Genomic DNA, 20,725 nt, shown 5'->3' on the forward strand with positions numbered 1-20,725 from the left:
TTAAGCTGTTGGTTAGCATGTTTTGAGCTAATTAGACTGTGAATTTATAATTAATTGGATGAAGTTATACTTAGTCTGTGGGTGGCAACCTCTGTTAGAGGCATGGTATAAAATACAGGGAATAATAACGTCATGGCTGTTTAACCAGTGATTGTCAGATAGAAACTGAGATCAAGTTTCTGTTTTCAAGATGCCATATGCTATCAGGCTCAGGTGTGTCTTTTTTTTTTTTTTTTTCCTAGGGAAAATTCTACTCGAGCCATTTGAGTTCTTAAACATGAAAAAGAAGGTTGTTTCTGGGTAACTTAGAAGCACATGTAGTTTTAATCTCCTATTTGTCTTATGATTAGAGCTTTAAAAAGGGACTAGTCACTTTGCAAATTAATCTTCTGAGCTGCAGAAATTCTAGGTGAAAGATAGTGGATGGCTAAAACCATATTTTATATCATGAAGTATTTGTGGTCTTCAAAAAACATTGTTGGCAACAGCAATGAAGTTTGAAACAAGACAATCCTTCCCTTCCCCATGCACAGAGTTCTGAGGTGGTGAAGCTAGGTAACCTCTTGGGCACCAGTGGAAATCCTCCTGGCCCCCAGTGTATATTTATTACTGTTGCTCATTTGGTAAGCATGGTTTTGTGTACACTGTTTTAAATGCACCCATTTCTGCATGTTTTAAAAACAAATACATATCCCACACATACTAATATATGGAATACTTTACTTATGATCCACACTTAAAATCTTTTTGATTCAACCAGTCTCCCTTTCTTTTCTTGAGTTACTTGATGCAGGTGGAAAACTGAGTGCGTGCGGGTGCTCTTCCTCATGGCCTGGCCTGTCATAGGCTGAGTCACATGGACACACTGTGGATGCAAACATAGATATTGCTCCTCTTTTCTCTTTAATATACTTCTAATATTTTCTAGAGGAGAACAAAAATGTTAATAAAATCATTGTGTGTTTTCCTCAGTGATAAAGTTCAGTTAAAAATATTTTTCTTGATAGCTACGTCTAGCTCTATATATAGAGAGAGAGAGCTAAAAGATCTTTTTCAGCTGTGACTTTCCCATATATCTCTGATGAACTCATAGTGCAGATTCAGTGTTGTAAGAGATGTAATTTTGCTTGTTGGTGATCATTCAGGAAGAAAATCTAATCTCAGATTGCAGGCCAAACTTGCAAAGCCAGCAGGAAATCTATTACTGTAACTGTGAAAAGAAATAGATTTCTTCTGGATGCTGTCAGGTCCTGAATATTTTGACAGCTATGTCACTTTAAGTTTTTCCAGAGTAAATTTCTTTAAGAAAGTATTTTAAATTAAGTTTATGTGGCAGGAAATAGCTGAAATCTGAACACCTGAACTGAACTTTTCTGGCTGGTGAACACGCGCTGCATTTGACTGAAGTTCTTTATGAGGATACTAAAGCAGAAATAAACCATGCAGCTGGTGCATTAAAATGCTGAGACTTAATTTACATTGTCTTAAAGTTTACTTTAAAAAGCATTTGATCAGCTGTGGTGCTGTGTAGTAATCTGTTACTTAGGGCTTAGATATTGCTCCACACACTGGTGTATGTTTATGATGAAGGTAGATGTCTTTTCATGATGTTAGGCTGCAGACCTTGCCTGTCAGAAGTTTGAGTTATTGAACTGCAGAGGAGGTGTTTTTACCTGGACACAGAATAGCTGTCAACCTTTTTTTCAGTTATAGGCAACACTGAGAACAGTGCTAAACTCTTGGGTATGTGAAACTTGAAAGCTAATCTGGCTTCACAAAAATAATGTCTGGGAGCATCACTGTAAGCCATTGAAGTTTAGAAGGTACTTTATAATTGTTTCAAATAACTTTTCTGTATGTATTGGCTTAGCCTCACAGTTCTTGGTGCAGTGGGGTTTTTTTTTGCGTACAGAGAAGACAATTATATAATTAAGTAATTGATTTAGTAAGGCAGTAAAAAGGTGAAAACAGAAAAAAAACCTCTCTGTATATTTTTTGTGTATTTCATCCTACGCATTTTTGAGAAGAGGGATTTAGAATGATACTGTACCCAAAGCATTTTCAGTGTCACTAAACCCCTGCTGTCCTGCACCGTTTCAAATTTGAGCTCTCACAGAGGCTATCAAGCAAGCAGACATCTAGCTGATTTTTGTTTTCCGTGATTTTTATAACCTATAGAAACTTCATGTTCAGTTAGTGTTTTGAGAATTCAGTTAATACTTGTAATGATAGATAAGCTTTATTTTAGTCTTCAGATAGCATTTTTTTTTTCTTCCGTAATTAGGCTATAGTCACTGGTGCTTTTAAGTAAACCGAATTGGTTAGAAAGCAGTTTCTCTGGAGCAGCAGAATGTATGTGTGTATATATATGTGTTATGTAGCTATAAAAAACCTTCCTTTCTTTTCCTCACTAATTGCATAAAGAAGTGGCATCTGACAGAGAAGCAACATGAGGCTGTATTAACATCTCTCTAACAGTGCCCTTCAAGTCAAGACAGCTTTAGTAAAATCATTACTTTTCTGTCAGAAGAAAAATGATTATTTATTTTTTCCTTGGTCGAGATTGCAAATCTTCATAGGATATCTTCCAAAAAGTTCATGAGCTGTAGTCTAGAAAGGATGGGTACACAAGTGACTGTTAGAGGTGTGGTTATGTTTGGAGACTTGTTTTGCAGCATAGTAAATAGCTTGAAGCTTCAGCATTTTAAAAAAAATACCTGTTCTTGAATCATCTTCATACCTGTATTTTAGTACTTAACTGCATTGCTCTGACTATGCTGCATATGTCTATCTGGTTATCATTTCACTGCTGATCATGAACTTCTTCCCTGTCTTTTAAAGCCTGAGGCTCATTTAATTTCTGAACTCAACAGCTGATCATCCTAATGTTCTCTGCTGGGTAGTTGAATTGTCTCTTGTCAGCCTTTTTATTTGAGAGTACTAAATATCAGCTGGCTGGCTAATATTCAATTAGAAATTGAAACTGTTTTTAATGAATTGGGCGAAGCCCACTGGAATTGTCTGAGAAGATACTTGTGCATTTTTCAGTGCACATATTTGGAATCAGTTTGTTAATTCTGAAAGCAAGTCTTTTTATTAATATAAGAACTGAATATGCTGCAGTCATGGCTTCCTTTTAAACCAGTAAGTTATATATTATAAAAAAAGTAGCTGTGATTTGTAGAACTATTTGAGTAAAACTGAAAGTGTGGAAACAGTTCAGTTGCAGCTTCAAATTACAATGTGCATTAGAGTGCAATTTTTCTATCCTTACTGAGTTCTGACAGCGGTGTGAGAAGTGTTTGGCTAGTCTTACGCAGCATGTTGGGTTTGAAGGAAGACATGGCAACAAGCCAAGAAAGTGAAAATTAGCAAACAAGTATTAACATTTTTATACATTAAGCTACCCTGCAGGGTTATGTGTTCACTAAATTTTAAAGAATTGTTTTAAAAGTAGAGGAAATGAAAATAGCACTAGCTCTTCTGATTCTTCGTTGGAGGATGTTATTATCGTATCCCAGTACATTCTAGCTGCTATGGTAACCAGTTAACTTACTGACAATCGGCAGATAAAGTTTAGACATCGTTATGTACATGAAGTACCTTTTTAAAAAAATTATGTAAATTCTTCCATGTACATTTTCCTCAGTATTAAGGGTTGTACTTTCTTTTGAAATTTAGATCAGCTGCATCCAAAAAGTATTAAATAAAATTTTTGAAACAGGTCATTTGCAGCATGTATACAAATTAGTTTAGATAAATCATGCATTGTCCTACAAACTAGTTATTTCTGGCTTATTGTAATATAGCTCCTGAATTTTTTCCAGCAGCATAATAAAATGGCTAATCAGGTGAATGGTAATGCGGTACAGTTAAAAGAAGAGGAAGAACCAATGGATACTTCCAGTGTAACTCACACAGAACACTACAAGACACTGATAGAGGCAGGCCTCCCACAGAAGGTGGCAGAGAGACTTGATGAAATATTTCAGACAGGTATAATATGCATTTCTTGTTTCTGACTGGTTATGAAAGTGAGGGCATACCATTTTCAAATTTTTATAGATTAAGGTTTAAAAATACATTGTTTTTGATCTGTGTAGCTCTGAATGTTTTGCTACTTTGACTTCCCTAAAGGCAAATTGGGTTTGACATTGACTAATTACTTGACACATCCTTAGTGTTGTATGTGATATCTTAGTTGCTTTAGGGCACAGAGCACTAGTTCCTTAGACGTTGTCAAATAAAGATGTATGTTTGAGCATACTAAACTGTACATTTTTTTTCTTCAATCCGAATCATCATTTTGCTTTTACTTTTCTACTGTCAACTCCTCACAGTGGTTCTTAAACACTCAAAGGCTGGATAGGTGACTTAGTGAGGGAAGCAACTAGCTTGTCTTGCCTGGGACTACATTTGAATTGAGTCTGCCTGTGGATTTCTTGTTCTCTCTAGTTCTGAGTGGACAGTTTAATCCATGTTGGTTATTACACCGAAATGTTCAGTTTGATACTAACTGCTTTTCAACAAAGTCGAGGACTAAGCTATCTAGCAAATTGAGTTAATACCTTGCTGGTAGCAAGTGGTCTCTGCAACTTCTAGAGAGGTTTCTTTATATACAAAGGTTTTTCTATTTTGTTTTTGTAACCCCCTTATTTTGTCCTATAGACAGAGGCATCCTTTTCCTCTTTAGAGTGTGTTCTGTGAACAGATTTACAAGAAGCAGTAGAAATGCTCTATGTGCTGATCTTGAATGCCTTGGTGGCAAGATGACAGTTTTTGTTGAAAAGAGTCAAAATTTCACTGATCAAGTGAAGGCAGTTCATAAAACATTACCGTACCAATCTTCAGTATTGATACTCTAGCTCATGTGGATGATGTCTTTTGGAAGTCATTCACAGTGAGCTTTTATCGAGCCTTTACCAGCTTTTATTGGCTTTAGACATGCACTTTCTAACTGTGGGTCACGATGACATGCACTTGATGGTTTGAGAGAAGGTGTAAATGCCTGGGCAGAGGAACTTGTGGGGCTCTAACATGTGCTGCAGTTAGGTTGTGTTGTGAGGAGTTCTCAAGGGATTTAAAAGCTTTTTAGCCCAGAACATGACTACCTAGTATAATTCCACTGCATGAGTAACCTTAAAATATTTATTCACACTTCCTTAATGCCACTGAAGATGTTCGCATTGTGCAGGGGTTTGTCAGTGAAGCAAACTACTGTTGACACCCAAGCTAAATTTGGGGTTGAACTTTGGGATTTTTAATCTGCTAAGGTCTTATGTGAAAGATACGGGTGCCTTCCAATATGCAGGATCACTTCTGAAATGTAGTCCTTGGGCTTGGCACTACTGTGCCTTTTTGAAATCAAGTAGCAGTTAATCTGTGTATTTTGGAGATCAAGCTGTTGCAAAGTGTGTGGAGTTCTTGGTACTTGTCCTGAATTTCACTGTGTAGTTGAAAAAGTGCAATCTTAGTCTATATTTCTCACGCTCCACAGCTTATGCAAGTGCATTATGAAAGGAAAGAAATAACCTGTAAAGATCCTTAAAGAGAAAAAGTGCTTCAGAACTGGTCCAATGTTTCTTGGGGGAGTCTGTACCTGTAAAATTAACATTAGCCTTTTCGGGTACATAGCAGGGCTTGAAATAATACCTTTTTGAATTTTGGCTCTTGAACTGCATAGAGCAACAAAATGAGTAAAAAAGAAAAATTATTTGAGATACATAGGAAGTTCACTGATTTTTGCTTTTTGACATTGGAGGAAGGAGTGAACAAACCATTCTACTTCATAATATTTTGTGGGGTAGAGCTTCATAAGTATTTGATTGTCAGTTAGGTAGCTCCTTTTTCACGTACAACAGGATACCTGCGATGTTCCTGTCAGCTGACTCTAGAACAGCTCCATTCAAGAGAAGGAAGCGTGAAACTTAAAACGAAAGACAAACAAACAAACAAAATCCAAATTGTTAGAAGTGAGCCAGAGTTCACTATATCAAATCCTGGTGTGTAATACTGCTTTTACGCAGCAGATTGGATTCCTGAATGTTAGGAAACTGTTAACACATGGGGTATAGTCTTCCATGTCAGTTAGTGCTTAGGTATATACATTTTAATTTAACTTTTTTCATTGTTGTACTCATGTTCTTTCATATACTTGTGTAGGAATATGTAATTATATTAAATGTATAATTCTGTTGCTATGGAACATAACTTTTTGACTTTAAAAGCAAACTGCATAGTTCTTAGTTTGTATGAAATTAAATAGAAATCTGTAACTTCTTTATCTTTAACTTTTAGGGTTGGTAGCTTATGTCGATCTTGATGAAAGAGCAATTGATGCTCTTAGGGAATTTAATGAAGAAGGAGCCCTCTCTGTATTACAGCAGTTTAAAGAAAGTGACCTGTCGCATGTACAGGTAAGGTGAGAGCTCCAGGGGTGTGAGCACATAAATATATATAGTGTTCTGGCACTATTGGCAGGAGAGTTGTAACTTAGAAATGAATCGATGTTGCTCTATTCTAACATTTCAAACCCAAATCACAAGACTGTTAAAAATTGCCTTAAATGCATAGGTATTTGAGTGCAACCCAAAAGCTCCCAGATAATAAAAATGAGTGTGCTGTTGGGAAAATAAGGTAAAAATGTCACCTGAAATCTGATGATCTTTTCAGTCTGACAACTTTGTTCAAGTAATTGCTATATTTTTCTAAAGGATTCTTTTGACATTTTGCTTATTGCATTGGCATGATGTAGTGACCTCATGGTATGGAGTGTAAGATTTGGTGGATTCCCAGGGCTTTTCATATGCACAATTGAATTATTTTGTAAATTGTGTCTACAGAACAAAAGTGCATTTTTATGTGGAGTTATGAAGACCTACAGGCAAAGAGAGAAACAAGGCAGCAAAGTACAGGAATCAACGAAGGGACCAGATGAAGCAAAGATTAAGGTAACATTTAGAAAATACTGATTATTCTGTACTACTGATATTAACTGTATGCAGACTGAAGTAATTTTGGATGTACTTAAAAAGCATCAGTACTACCTGGATAAGTATATTTACACTTGGCTTTAAAAAAAATGTATGCATGATAGAGATTGAAAAGAGAGCGTGCTTGTTTGAAATGCAGATCTTCCTGATTATACAACTGCTAAAATGCATGAACTTCACGTTATGTAATGTCTATGGAAACATTGATATCTATTTAAGAATTGTCTTGGTTGTCCTTTTATATTAATGCTTTTACGCACTCATAAAATTACTTTGAGACTGAGTGGACCCTTCAACAAGGTACTAGTATATTAAGAAACTTGTGCAAAAACAGAAGTGCAGAGTGAGTGAAAAGAATTGCCTGATCTTCTGGAGTTCTTGGGGTACTACATATAAAATGGAAACAAGGGAAAAGAAAAAGGAGTTCTTTCCAGTGACCTTGTAGTATAAAACAAATGTTGCTGTTTGTGGTGATGCTTTTTAAACGCCAAAAATAACAGGGTTCTGTCTGTGCATATATACCTTATTATCAAATGTGGCAAGGAGCAGATAAGGAAATGCTTATTTAAGACACTTTTTTATTCTTTATATTTTAACCCACTATCCTCCCCCCTTTCAGGCTTTGCTAGAGAGGACTGGTTACACTTTGGATGTAACTACAGGACAGAGGAAATATGGGGGCCCTCCTCCAGATACTGTATATTCTGGTGTTCAGCCTGGTATTGGAACAGAGGTTAGTATATACAGACTAATGTGTTATTTTTTATGTTTGCACAAACAGGTGGAATATACTAGGAAAGGCTATGTAAAATTTATTAAAATGTAAAATAGATCATTAAATTGTCAGAATTCACATTCCACCCTAAAGCCCTTATGGTCCATCGCTTTAAAAAGTGACCAACATAGGTATTGGCTGTATAGATACATCAGTGTGACTCAAAGGTATTTGACTTTTTTTTTTTACAACATAAATGGAACTTAAGCGACAGTAGCAAGGTTTGTTTTGTGCAGTGTGCTGAAAGTGAAAGACTTGGGTATTTTATAAGGATACTCACAAAGTTTTGAGTGAAGAGGACAACTGAGATTAGTAATTATATTAAGGAATTGTATAAGAAAACATCCTGGATGATTTTCTAAAGTGTTAGTGAATTGCACCACGCCTCATTGACATTAGGGAGCAATTCTTTACTGGGAGGGTGGTTCAACACTGGAACAGGCTTCCTAGAGAGGTGGTCGATGCCCCAGGCCTGTCGGTGTTTAAGAGGCATTTGGATAGTGCCCTTAATAACAAGCTTTAGCTTTTGGTCAGCCCTGGAGTGCTCAGGCAGCTGGACAGGATGATCACTGCAGGCCCCTTCCAATTGAACTAGTCTATTTTATTCATGACTGAAAATACTTGACTGATCTTAAGTATTTTTTCCTATTGGTGATGGTTAGCCTCTTTGGGAAGTCACAGGAAAGCTGTAAAGTTGGCTGTGTTTTAATACTATCAAGAATATGTTTTTATACTTTTAAGTTTCCCGAAGCTTGGTAGAATGGCTAACTTGTGGAAACTCCCTTAAGATAAGAACCTAAATGCTTCTCCCATGAATCAGCATTAGAGGCTGTAGGAAAACCCAGACAACTAGTTATAGAAACCATACTTCTAGCGAATTGATTTATTGCTGGCATTTTGTAGGATTTAAAGAGTAATTACTGCTTTAGACATGCTGCTTGGTTTGACTGGCTGAGATGCTGAACAGCTTGCTGAAACTGGTGTATGGTTTATTAAATTTAGTCTTTAGCTCTTGCTGTTTTGCTCTGAGGCATGGTAACCAACAACTCGTAATCAACACCAGCTAATTTGTCTCTTTAAAACATAACGTGGAATTCATTACATGTTAATTGTAGCTTTAACTGTCTTTCACTATGTATTTGAACATTGTGCAGTAAAGCTAAAATATTCATAAATAATCTTATGGATGTTCAGCATGTTGAACATTCACAAATTGTCACAGTGAACGTTTTGCTGAAAGCATTATGTGGGTGAAGCTGTCCGATGTGTGTGGTTTTTTTTTTCAAGTGGGTGGGCTTTAAGAGCAGCCGGACCTTTTTGGAATGTGATTCTGTAATAATGACAAAGCTACAGCTGTGCAGAAGCTTGGAAGAAAAAGTAATTGTAATAGGATTTGATATTAAACTTGAGTATTTGTTTTATTTAAGGACTTGCTGCTCCAGTGTAAAGCGTTTTGCTTATAGTGAAGTCAAATGATGTTGATACTTGGAGAAGTTTATGGGAGTGTTTACTGGATGAGAGTGAAAGCAATTATTTGGGTCTTTCTTTTTCTTATCCTGGCTTTGTCATTTGCATCTGCAAACATTAATAACTGTTTGTCCTCAAGGGGCTTGTACAGTGCTCCTTTGTTTTGCCTAAAATTTCTAAGATGTTTTTTTCTCTGCTTTTCCTTACATCCTGTTACATCAGCTGTTCTCAAAGATGATCAGAAGGATTTTAAACATTGAGGTGGTTTTTTTTTGTTGTTTTTTTTTTTCTTCTCTCCTCCTTTCCCCCCTGCCCCAGTAAGCACATCGGGAAGTTCAAGGTCATGATTGAACCTGTGCATTTTGCTAGCCAAGCTATGAGCAAACATCAGTTTGGTTATGAAAATGCTTGAGCTCTGTATTTTTTTGCTTACCTATTCTGCAAGGTTTTAGTGCCTAGCAAGTTGGTTTGTACTTTATTCTAAGCACTTTGAATACTCTCAGTCACACTGTTGTGACTAGTCTTTGGTACTGGAGTTCTTTTGGAGATTCTTCTATAAACCACCCAATTAGATTTAAGAAAATGGTCAACTTCTTGAATGTCTTTCAGTTTTATCCTTTGAGATGCTGAAGCTTTTGTGTATACCATCAAGAAGATACTTAGAAGCGTCACAATAAGGATTATTTCTAAAGGGAATATTCATATTCTATGAAGAAAAATAATTTCCTTGGCAGGGGGAAATAATTAGAATGGGTCCATGAACTGAAAGATAGTAACTGATGATTTGCATAGCCTGTCAAGCTCTGTTTAGGTATGCTTCTCTATGCTAATTGTAGTTTATCATTTTACTAAAGTGTATATGCAAGCAATGCTGAAAAAAGATTTTTTTTTTTATATATATTCTTAAATTCCATTTTCTTACACAAAACTACTTTAAGTTGTCTTACTATGGTTTAGGATAAACCAGTTGTTCAGCAACACTGGAGGATACATAGACAGTAATAAGGAGCTTTTAGTTGTTAAATTCAGGAAAACTGAAGGATCATTATATATATTTATTTTTATATATATATACTTACATATATATATATATATTGCCTGTCTGGACTAATGTTACACCAAAAATTAAGGAGGTGACTGATGTGGCACTTCTATCCTTCACCTTTTGGTGTAAATGAATGTAATACCATTTAAGACATGACATGACATGAACAGGAGGCTTCATTGCTAACTGTAAAATACCAGCCTTTTACCCCACTATAACTGGGATGGGGGAAAGCATTTTTCAAAATTACCACAGTGCAGCTAGTGTGAAGATGGTAATTGACTTAAGTCTGTACCGATTACTGGAATTGTTTGGGCTTTATTGAGGGGTCTCCAGATAAAGCAAGTCCTACTCCTAAAGTTTTGAGATACTTTTATTTCAGTGTTTTTCAGCGCTGTGAAATAAAAACTTGAAAATCCTGTAAATAGATTATGTGCCCATAACGCGCTAAGATGATGTGCAAGGTTAGATATTTGTATAACAGCTTAGATGGTATAAAATGGAGGAATTGTTACATGTCCTTTTCAGAGCTGAAATTTATTGGGTAAGTATCTTTGAATGTCGTTATCAAAAATGCAAAATTACTTTTAGCTCTGTGAATGGTAAGTTGGTATGGCATCTGCTCCTCTGTGGGTGCATGGTCAGAATTTGTAACAAAAAGTCAGAGAAGGGTTCTGAGGTTAACTTGCAATCCGGACAATGTTACGTTATTGGAGATGTTGGGGCAATTTAAACTGCTTTTGTCCATAACAAACTGAATGGAAAGAATTAGATGCTGTCATAACTCTAACTTAAGAACCGATGGTATAATAAACTCAGCAGAAGCTGAACTAGACAAAGCTTGTGCTGGATTTAGTACACAAATGGAATGTTGCTTTTGTACTGGAAGAACTGTTGGGGGTTCAAAGGTTTTTTGCACTGTGCCAGAATTTTTTTCCTTTTCCATGCTTTTTCTAATGAATATTGTAGATTTGGATAAGATGAAGCAGTCATGTGGTCTACACTAATTAACGTTTAAATATATGGCATTTAGGAAAGATTGACTATAAAGCCCATGAGGAGCCCTATTAAAAAGAGAGATTTTGAAGAAGCTCTTGCAACCCTGCAGTACACTTCTGTTAGCTTGTGTTGACAACAGAACAGGCTCAGTTGTTGAAATAACTGAAGGACGCATCATCTAGAGTGCAGAAGTGGACTGCACCCCTCAATGCTCTGTAAAGTTGTTCAGGAAACTGAAATTGAGTTTTTTCCTAGTTAAGACTTCTAACAATTAATTGTCTAAAACAGTAATAAGGAAGAAGTAAAATGGAGTACTTCGTACAGGCCCTTTAGGAAGCAAAACTGGAAGAAGTAATGGTCAGTGATACCACCAAAGGCCCAGAAGTGATGCAGTTGCATCCTACTTAGACAAGACTTCTTGCATTGTTTTGCTGATAATGCCAGTTCCCAAAGTTTTTCCACAGTACTGTTGTGGAACTAAAAAATGAAAAAAGTTCTGATATTTACGTTCTTTGGTATTTTAGCAACTTTATTCAAACTTATCAACATATCAAAAAAAAATTAGCGCAGATGTTTCTTCTGACCCTTGCAAGACGCTCACCTGGTGGTTGACGTGTCTAGTATTGATCTTGTAGTTCATTAATGTATTAAGTTTACAGGCTCAAAGCAAATTCATTTAGATGTGAATTATTCCCACAGAGTCTTTCCCTTATAAATGGAAGTTACTCTAGAATATAGGTCAGATATGAATGTATTCAAATTAAATCCTTAATTCTGTTTCTCATACTAGCTCCTAGAGTGTATTACCTGAACTGAAATGTAGTAGCAGTCTTGTGGGATTGTGTTCTAAAGTTTGTGGAGAGTGAGCCGAAGAGACTAGGAAGAAAGTAAACAGAAGCTTTCAGGATGGTAAATATTTGGTAAATAGCTGGAAAAGTGAACTTCATATTTTGATTAGGGCTTTTTCTTTTTCTCAAGTCTTCTGGTGTGTCACCTCCAGTTTCTGCTGGAAACTGCGGCATCTGAAACAATTTAATGCGGATTTTTTTTTACATTTGACTGACTTAAAAACAGTTACAGTTTGTAGAGTGTTCAGCTGACAGTTTCTCTGTCTTAGTAGCAAGTTGGAGTTCCTGTCTTATGCATTTCCATGATGGTGTCAGTTTTTTGTCTTTAAAAACTGTGCATAGGTTTTGGAATGAAATGTCAATGGAAATGCCTATCTGTAGTGATTTCTAAGCTTTTCAGGGAGTCTGAGGGGAAAGTCTGTTGGCTCTGCCACTGAATTTTCAATCAGTATGATAAATGCATTCCTTTTTTTCCCCAATAGCAAATAAATCGTGGTCAGTTGGCATTCACACTGAATGTGAGGCTAATCTAAGTGAAAGAAATGTTCTGGGAACTGAATTTCAGGAATACCTGTATAACATAAGGAAATATCTAAAGGTTCTAGCTTTCCTTTGGAGGAAAACAATTTGTTCCACATTTTTAAAATCAGAGTCATCATGCTTGTCTCACGAGTTTGTTCATATCAGTGCTTACATGGGCATTCCGAGTGTCTTTAGTTTTGGAATGATCTGCTAAGCCTTCAGTACCAGGTATCACTATGGCAAGGCCTTGTCTAGATAGAAAAGACTGAGTCCTCCTAGCCTTTTTTTTCCTAAAAAAGATATTTGAAGTTCAAATAAATCTTAGTGGGTGTTAGGAATGTTTTGTTTGTATTAGCAAGTCAGAGATTTTGAGAACTCAGAGGAGAGCTGCAGTGATGAAATGACTTGGGGGGAGGAGGGGAAGGGGAAGGGAAGCTTTCTAGAGAGACCTCAGCTGAAGAGATTAAACTCCTTAACAGAATTTTACCAAAGTTTGTCATTGCTCTGTGGAAGGAACAAAAACATAAGGACTCCAGATCTTTCTCAGACAAATACTAAAACATTCAGTTGGTGGAAGCTGAAACAAATGCAGACTAGAAATAAGATTACAGTAGATATTAAAAGTGGAAAATGTGCATCAGGCAGTTTAAGGATTTTTGTAGATTTTTTTCCATCTTTACCTTTCTAATGAAGATTGGGTTACAGAATGATTTGAAAATACTGCAAGGGCAAGGAAGTGCTTGGCCTGCTTTAATATAGGATACTCAGCTCTGTAAGGTCTTTGCTTTAAATTGCCAAAATTATAAGCAGGTAAGAACCATTTACCTTTTCAGTGGTGGAAATTTACAACCTCTTCAATATAAATAACAAAACCAGGTTTTCCATATGTATAAACCTAGTACTAATAGTGGGAGGTTTAGAAGACTTAGTAGGACATAGAGTAATGTTGGCTGTAGTGAAGGCTGCAGTAATGGCTACAGTGTTCCTGCTGTGGTGGTTTATGCTGCAATGTATTTCCTTTCCCAGGAACTTTAAAGTATTAAGAGGCTTGGATTTCTGAAAAGCTTTGTTTAAATGTCCTCTTCCTTTTAGGTTTTTGTTGGTAAGATTCCCCGAGACTTGTATGAAGATGAATTGGTACCACTCTTTGAGAAAGCTGGTCCAATTTGGGATCTGCGCCTCATGATGGATCCTCTTTCTGGTCAAAACAGAGGTTATGCTTTCATTACCTTTTGTAGTAAAGATGCAGCACAGGAAGCAGTCAAACTGGTGAGTAACTTATTTTCAGACTGGACAAGACAATGTAAACAGCAAACATGTTGGTAATATCTTAGATAATAAAGTCTTTGAAGTGTTTCGTTAAAACATCCATCATTGACAGACTCAAAATTTTACTTTCTTAAAAATTGTCTCCTTGTTTGATTTGGTGTATACAAATAATGTTCTACTTTTAGGACCATAGTCTGCTATAGCCTACTGCAGTCTGCTAGAGTACTTGGGTGATTATAGTAAGAGCTTACTTGATTACAACTGGAAAATATGTTCTTTAAGCTTCACTGTGTCTAAGTTTTATCGCCCTTTCTGTTACAAAGAGCCAATTAGAGATGCTTTGTTTTGCTGTGCTGTGGAGGAGGTCTCTGACATGGTGCTCTTTATGGTTCACAGTGGCCTTTAGTTCTTTCAAATGGCAGTCGTGTAGTCAGCTCACTACATGGAACCTGACTTGGCCTGCATCTAGATGCTTTGGCAAAGGACGCAGAGCAATCCCTAGAGAGCTAAAATGAGACACAGCAGTCTGATTGGGGCCCTGCTTCATTTGGCCTTGCCTCTGCCTGAGGGGAGGAAGTAAAATTAGGCAGATCAATGTGATCTCCCAAGGTTTTGCATATGGCTGTGAAATACTGCTTGTACTTTGAACCAAAATAGGTGAAATGCTTTTATCTCATTTGCCTTAGCAGAGTTCTGCTGATTCTGTATGAGGAATATGGGGGGGGGGAGGAACCTAAACATCCAGTTAAGCTGCAGTAAAAAAAAGCAGCTGAACTTAAGAAGTGATTCTGTTGCATTGTAAAGGCTTCAGAAGGAGTCATTGCCTCTAAATGTTCCAGTGCTTGTTCCCTCAGATGTTTTCGTGTCTTGAGAAGTAGTTGCAGTTGTTATGTTAGGTTCTTTCAGGACTGCGAATAGCATGTCCCTGCTTAGGCTGTTTTTCCTTTCTAGAACCTCCTTGGATGTTTCCTGAAGGAGATGCACAAAATACGCTTTTTGCAATAGATTGCTTCTGGATTTCAGTGTTTGAAGATGGTGGATATAAGTTACTGTCACTTATGAAGGAAAAATTGTTTTGAAACTTTTTACTTTTTTAACCAAGTTGAAGGTGCTCAGAGTTGTTGCTGGTTGAGGGAGATGAAAGGGAAGATTCTGAAGTGACAAGAGATGTAGCAAGTGATGTGCCAGTGATGGAAGACTAGCCTCCATACCCTGGATATTGTACCAAATAAGTGAATTTGTATGAATACATTCCTTAAGTCCTGTATCTGGATTCCCTTCCCCCTACCTCCTCCACCCTACCATTTTCTGATAATGGGACCAGGCTTGTATTTAGGTACAAAATTTCTGTCTGTATTTTCCACAGACTGCTTGGGGAAAGGAAAATGGGGCAGACCCATGCTGAATTTTGGGGGTAATTAAACCTTGATAGCAGTGTGAGATTCTTTCAGAAAATAAACTTCAGATTTTGAAGTCTTGGTTCCTCTACACCTAGTGGGCCTTCTGCTTGTATTCACAGGTATCAGTAGGAATGGGATTGGTTATAGGTAAAATGGTTTTGTAAGATAAGGTCTAATTTGTAAAGCACATTGAGATTAAGTTCACGGCACCGGAACACAAATTTTTATTCTGTTACGAATCACTGTTGTATGTAAAGCAAAATTCTGAAATGTTTTTGTCTTCCTTAAAGTGATCTTGTTTGACAGCCTGTGGTACCTCAACCTTGTTCTAGTTCTTCTTGAATATGAAGGTTACTGAAGGTATTGCTCTGTCATCTGTATGGCTGTCTTAGCTAGGGTAAAAATGGCTGAAAACTTGCTTTTAAAGAATTGGATGAGATTTTCGGAAGCTGGCTAATGGATCAAACATCCATCCTCCTAGCTTGTGTTTGAAAGGCCTACCTAAAACAAAGATGATGTCTACCTTGAATTTTTATTTTTAAATTTTGAACTCTCTTTAAAGACCTATTTGGAGTCTTGGTGTTTAGAGTAATCCAACTGAGGGTACAAGCGTGAAGCAGTGAGCTGAATTTTTTAAATGGGAAGTTGTAAAACTTAACAGTAAATTTTAGAGTCCTAGTATTTACAACGTCCAAAAAAATCCCTGTGGTGGGGGTGGGGGGAACAAGGTCACACACTGATACAGGCTTTTTTGAGTATCTCACAGCAGATATGCTTAGTGTTTAAAAGAATTAAGGTGGGAGAACTCACAGTATCTATAATGGTATGCATTTGCTTATTAGTAACAGCAGCAGTGACTGACATTTGAGTCCCAGCACAGGAAGCAGTCGCCATTTGTCTAGAAAGAGCTTTCCAGTCTGAGATAAACAGTAGGTAAATGAATTTACCCCATGCAATTTCTATCTGTTACATGGTCTTCCTTGCACATCAGTTTCTTTGTAGCTTTTCATTCATCAGAACTTCCGATGTTTCTATGGAAAGCCTAAGCTCGGCAATGTTTTTCCAAGTGAATGCTGACCCAATGCTGACTTCAGTCCTAGTACTTCTCTTGCAATGTGAATTCAATATGCTATGTCTAAAGTAGTAGATCATGAAGAAAATAAGAAGCTGATCTTATGACTTTGGGGATTTTTTTAATTCATATTATTGTGGATAAAGCAAATTAATGGCTTTTTGTTTTCTCAGTGTGACAACTATGAAATCCGTCCTGGGAAGCACCTTGGAGTATGCATCTCCGTGGCAAACAACAGGTTGTTTGTTGGGTCAATTCCAAAGAACAAGACTAAGGAAAACATCTTGGAAGAGTTCAGTAAAGTCACAGGTAAGGCCTTCTTAATGAGTTTGTCGCACTGATCCCAAGGTCAGTCTCTCTGTTTTGTAGGTGTAGTTATTTGACAGATGCATTCAGCTATTATCCAAGTTGGATTCCAAGTTTATTTCTGGTAGAAATTTTATATATTAAATATATTTTATGGCGGAGTGTAAAGGGAGTAGTGTCTTTTACTGATGGTTAAATTAATGATATTGTAGGTTTACAATATGAGAAGGAAACAGCACAAATGAGCTGAGGAAAAAAAGTGAAAGTCCTAATTCTGTTACCTGTTCTAGTTCCCAGTATTGGTAACTGAATCTACAGTAGATTCTGCTTTCACAACAGAGAGTGTTTTGGGGAGCCTCAAACAAATGTATTGTTGAGGAATGATGGGGAGGAGGGAATGCTAAATCAGTTTAAAGGGAATGTTATTGTAGAAATAGTTAATGACATTAATCTCTGTCACAGTTCTTCAGTGTTGTTCCCCAGTATATGCAGCAAGTAGGAAGAAAATAAATCAGCTCATCACTGGAAGGATACTTCTGCTTTAAATAAGAGATTGAACTCTTGATCGCCTGCTTTTGTTCCTGTAGGAGAGTTTTAACTTACTGATTCTTTTTTAGGATTGCTATTTATAAGTACTTCAGGGAAATGGTGAAAACAGAAGGTGAATATTCATTTAGTTATCTCTCCTCTTCTTTGGAGAGATGTGGAAGAAATTCTTTCCAGCTTCCCCTGGAGGCAGAGAGATGCCATGTATTAGTGCTGACTGTTTTTCAAAACTGTAAAAATGGTAAAACAAAATACAGGAAACTTAAGACTGCGTGAACTGTTCAGGTTGATGCAGGGCCTAATTTTGAGGTAAGATTGTTCTAGAGAATTTCACCTGCTAGGTGACCTGTTTCTGGGTAAATTGGATGGATATCTGTTACTTGTTTTGCTTTTCTTGTGCTCCCTTCCTCTTTCAGGTGTTAAATTCAAAGGCTGTGTATTATAAAAAGGAAGTGAAGGCATTTTAGAGTAGACTCAGGTGGGTTTTTTTTTCTTCCTTTTGAACCTTAATACTAAAGACCTGTTTTTCAGAGGGTTTGGTGGATGTAATCTTGTATCATCAACCTGACGATAAAAAGAAGAATCGAGGATTCTGCTTCTTGGAATATGAGGATCACAAGTCAGCAGCGCAAGCTCGCCGCCGCCTGATGAGTGGGAAAGTAAAAGTCTGGGGAAACGTTGTGACAGTGGAATGGGCTGATCCAGTAGAGGAACCTGATCCAGAAGTCATGGCAAAGGTATGTAAAAGCTTAACGGGATGCTTTTGTGCTTTGGGAGGAATTTCTTTATGCCATAGTGACAAAGATTTGTTCCAGCTGAGCAATGCTAGTTTTGAGGCACAAAAAGCAGTTAGAGCACATTTTTGTAGTAAGCCATGCAAACTGGCATCGTCTGAGCACTGCAAATTAGTTGCCCCTCTAACATGTTAGGGACATGCTGTTGTAACTGACTGTTCACATTTAAACTATAGTGTGCAAGATACCCTACTGGATTGGCGCATCAGTCTGTTCATTATCTGCTTCTGCTAATAATGAATACTAGGTGGGTATTTTATAAAACAATTTTCAAGAGTGAGATGAAGGTGAAGTGAGATAACTCCTTCCTGCTCTCAAAGTCTATTACTAAAACTTTACTGGGATTTGTAGCATCCCAGAAGCAGAAAATCAAAGCTGGATATTCTTCTGGTCAAGGAAGGGAACTGTGGAAGGAGAGAAGTTGTAGAAACTTCGTACAGGTAACTACAAGGCTGCTTTTTTTTTTTTTTTTTTAAACAGGTACATAAGGTTACCCAAAATTTCTTAATGCAGAGAAGAAGGGAATAACATCATGTTAGTTTCCTTTGAGGTTTGACTTTTAAAGATTACAGCTTGCTTTCTCATTTTTTTACCAGGTGAAAGTTTTATTTGTAAGAAACTTGGCCACTACTGTGACAGAAGAAATTCTTGAGAAATCCTTTTCTGAATTTGGGAAGTTGGAAAGAGTAAAGAAGTTGAAGGATTATGCTTTTGTTCATTTTGAGGACAGAGGTGCAGCAGTGAAGGTAGGTTGATTATTCTTTCCTAGCTAAACTGATGTGAGCAGTTTATTTTGTACAAATGGTTTTAAGACATTTCTTTACAGTAAATATCTAGATAATTTGTAGAGCCCATTTTTATTAATGGTTCCAATTGTGAGAATTTTAACACTAATGATTTTGTTCCTATGATTTCAGTAGCTAGGAGGATGTGAAACTTGCAAAGGACAAAACTGTAGCAAGTTAACAAGTAGACTGGAAAAGAGGTATAGCCCAATGCAGGAGAGTCTAGAGAAGAGGAAAAAAAAAAAAAGATCAACCTAGACAATTTTTCTGAGGATACACTGACAGAAGGTATCAGTTGTCTCTCAAAGACCACTATTTAAAGGCTGTGTGTAGTTTTGGAGTGACAAAAGTATTGAATAGAAATTGCAAGGTAATTAAAAAAAATGCCTCGTGAAGGGGAGAAGAATGGCACAGGCAACTCCGTTAATGCATTACCGATTTGTAACTCTACATGCTCACTAGAAGGTTTCTTCTAAATGACTTCTTAAATATTGGAGGTCATTATTGTAAGCTTCGAAGGTGTTTTCCTTTGTATCTAAGAGCAGTTGAGAACGTCGTTGATCTCTGCTGTTTGTACTGGATTGAATTCTATAGAAACGACTCCATGTGTTTTTTAAATTCATAGCTTTTGGGGGAGAGAAGGAGGGGAGAAAGTGTTTTGTGCCTGAGAGTCTTGAGCAGGTACATTGTATGTGGCCACACAGACAGTTCAAAGGCTCTTTACTCAATCTTATTAATAATTTTATAACCATTATATAACCATAACACGATTTTCCTATCCACCAAAATAGTGTTTAGAATGCTCTTGAGTTTGGCTTTAGGATGAATGTCACTCATATTTAATGACGTTGAAGTCAGTTTGGATAGGTTTAGACCATGTCCAAGAGAGGGTAAGAGGTTGTTGACAGAAAGGGTAAGTCACCTCTTGGCATTTTTTGTTGTGGTATGTCTTTAAATATTCTAGTCCCTTCCCAGTAGACCTTGCTTCTAAATGCTCTGTTAGATTTGAGTGACTGAAAACTTGTAGCAGATGAGAAAAGATAGATCAAATGCAGTACAGCAGACCATCTCTAATGCTCATCTTCTCTGAAACAAGCTGCAATACTACCACATCTACTGCATGTGACTGATGTATGGCCACCAAATTGGTTTATGAGTTTTGTGAGATTTTTGTGTATGGGTGTGTTGTTTGCTTTTTAGTGAAAGCATTATTATGATGATAATAATGGGAATGCATGAAATTGGCTCATTGATTCCAGTGTCTACTTACTTTCATACCTTCTTTGAAATAAATCACCATGATCTCTTAATGTTTTTGAGGCATGTAGCTGTACAGATATGTAAAGACTTCAATGCAAATATTAACACCCAGAAATGTTAAATGCAAAGCAGATAACTCCAGGTAAAGAATTGGGGGGATGTAGTCCTAACCATACTTTGTGTATGTATATTAAGTTTTCTTTGTGTGTGCATTTGATAATTACAAATTACACATTACTTTTCTGGAGGGTTCTTGCCTCACTTGATGAGATCACCAAGTTTCAGTAATCTTTTTTCTCCTTATGTATGTATTCTTGGAAATACTTGACTTTCTCAGAGGCACTTGTGTAGCACATTCAATGAGCTAGCAAGCCCAAATATAAAAATGCTCTTTTTCTCATGTACGTGCACTCTTACCTGGCTTACAAATGCAGTGAGTGTTCACGTCAGAATCACAGAATCGCAAGGGTTGGAAGGGACCTCGGGAGATCATCTAGTCCAACCCCCCTGCTAAAGCAGGCTCTCCTAGAGCATTCTACACAGGACTTCATCCAGGCGGGCTTTGAATATCTCCAGAGAAGGAGACTCCACAGCCTCCCTGGGCAGCCTGTTCCAGTGCTCTGTCACCCTTAGAGTAAAGAAGTT

At 37.0% G+C, this 20,725-nt stretch overlaps 1 protein-coding gene across 1 annotated transcript in view; it reads left to right on the forward strand.

Annotated features, from left to right (window-relative positions):
- Nucleotides 1-3,827: 3,827 nt before the first annotated feature.
- HNRNPR (heterogeneous nuclear ribonucleoprotein R) overlaps nt 3,828-20,725 on the forward strand; it is a 21,569-nt gene continuing 4,671 nt past the window's right edge. Inside the window, exons 1-8 of the mRNA XM_009645847.2 lie at nt 3,828-3,996; nt 6,298-6,416; nt 6,843-6,950; nt 7,612-7,725; nt 13,741-13,917; nt 16,563-16,698; nt 17,773-17,978; nt 18,632-18,781. Of these exons, the coding sequence (XP_009644142.1) occupies nt 3,840-3,996; nt 6,298-6,416; nt 6,843-6,950; nt 7,612-7,725; nt 13,741-13,917; nt 16,563-16,698; nt 17,773-17,978; nt 18,632-18,781 (1,167 nt within the window). The 5' untranslated portion in view covers nt 3,828-3,839. The remainder of the gene's footprint in view (nt 3,997-6,297; nt 6,417-6,842; nt 6,951-7,611; nt 7,726-13,740; nt 13,918-16,562; nt 16,699-17,772; nt 17,979-18,631; nt 18,782-20,725) is intronic.

The sequence above is a fragment of the Egretta garzetta genome, unplaced genomic scaffold (assembly GCF_000687185.1).
Source record: "Egretta garzetta isolate BGI_Z169 unplaced genomic scaffold, ASM68718v1 scaffold368, whole genome shotgun sequence".
Classification (NCBI taxonomy): domain Eukaryota; kingdom Metazoa; phylum Chordata; class Aves; order Pelecaniformes; family Ardeidae; genus Egretta; species Egretta garzetta.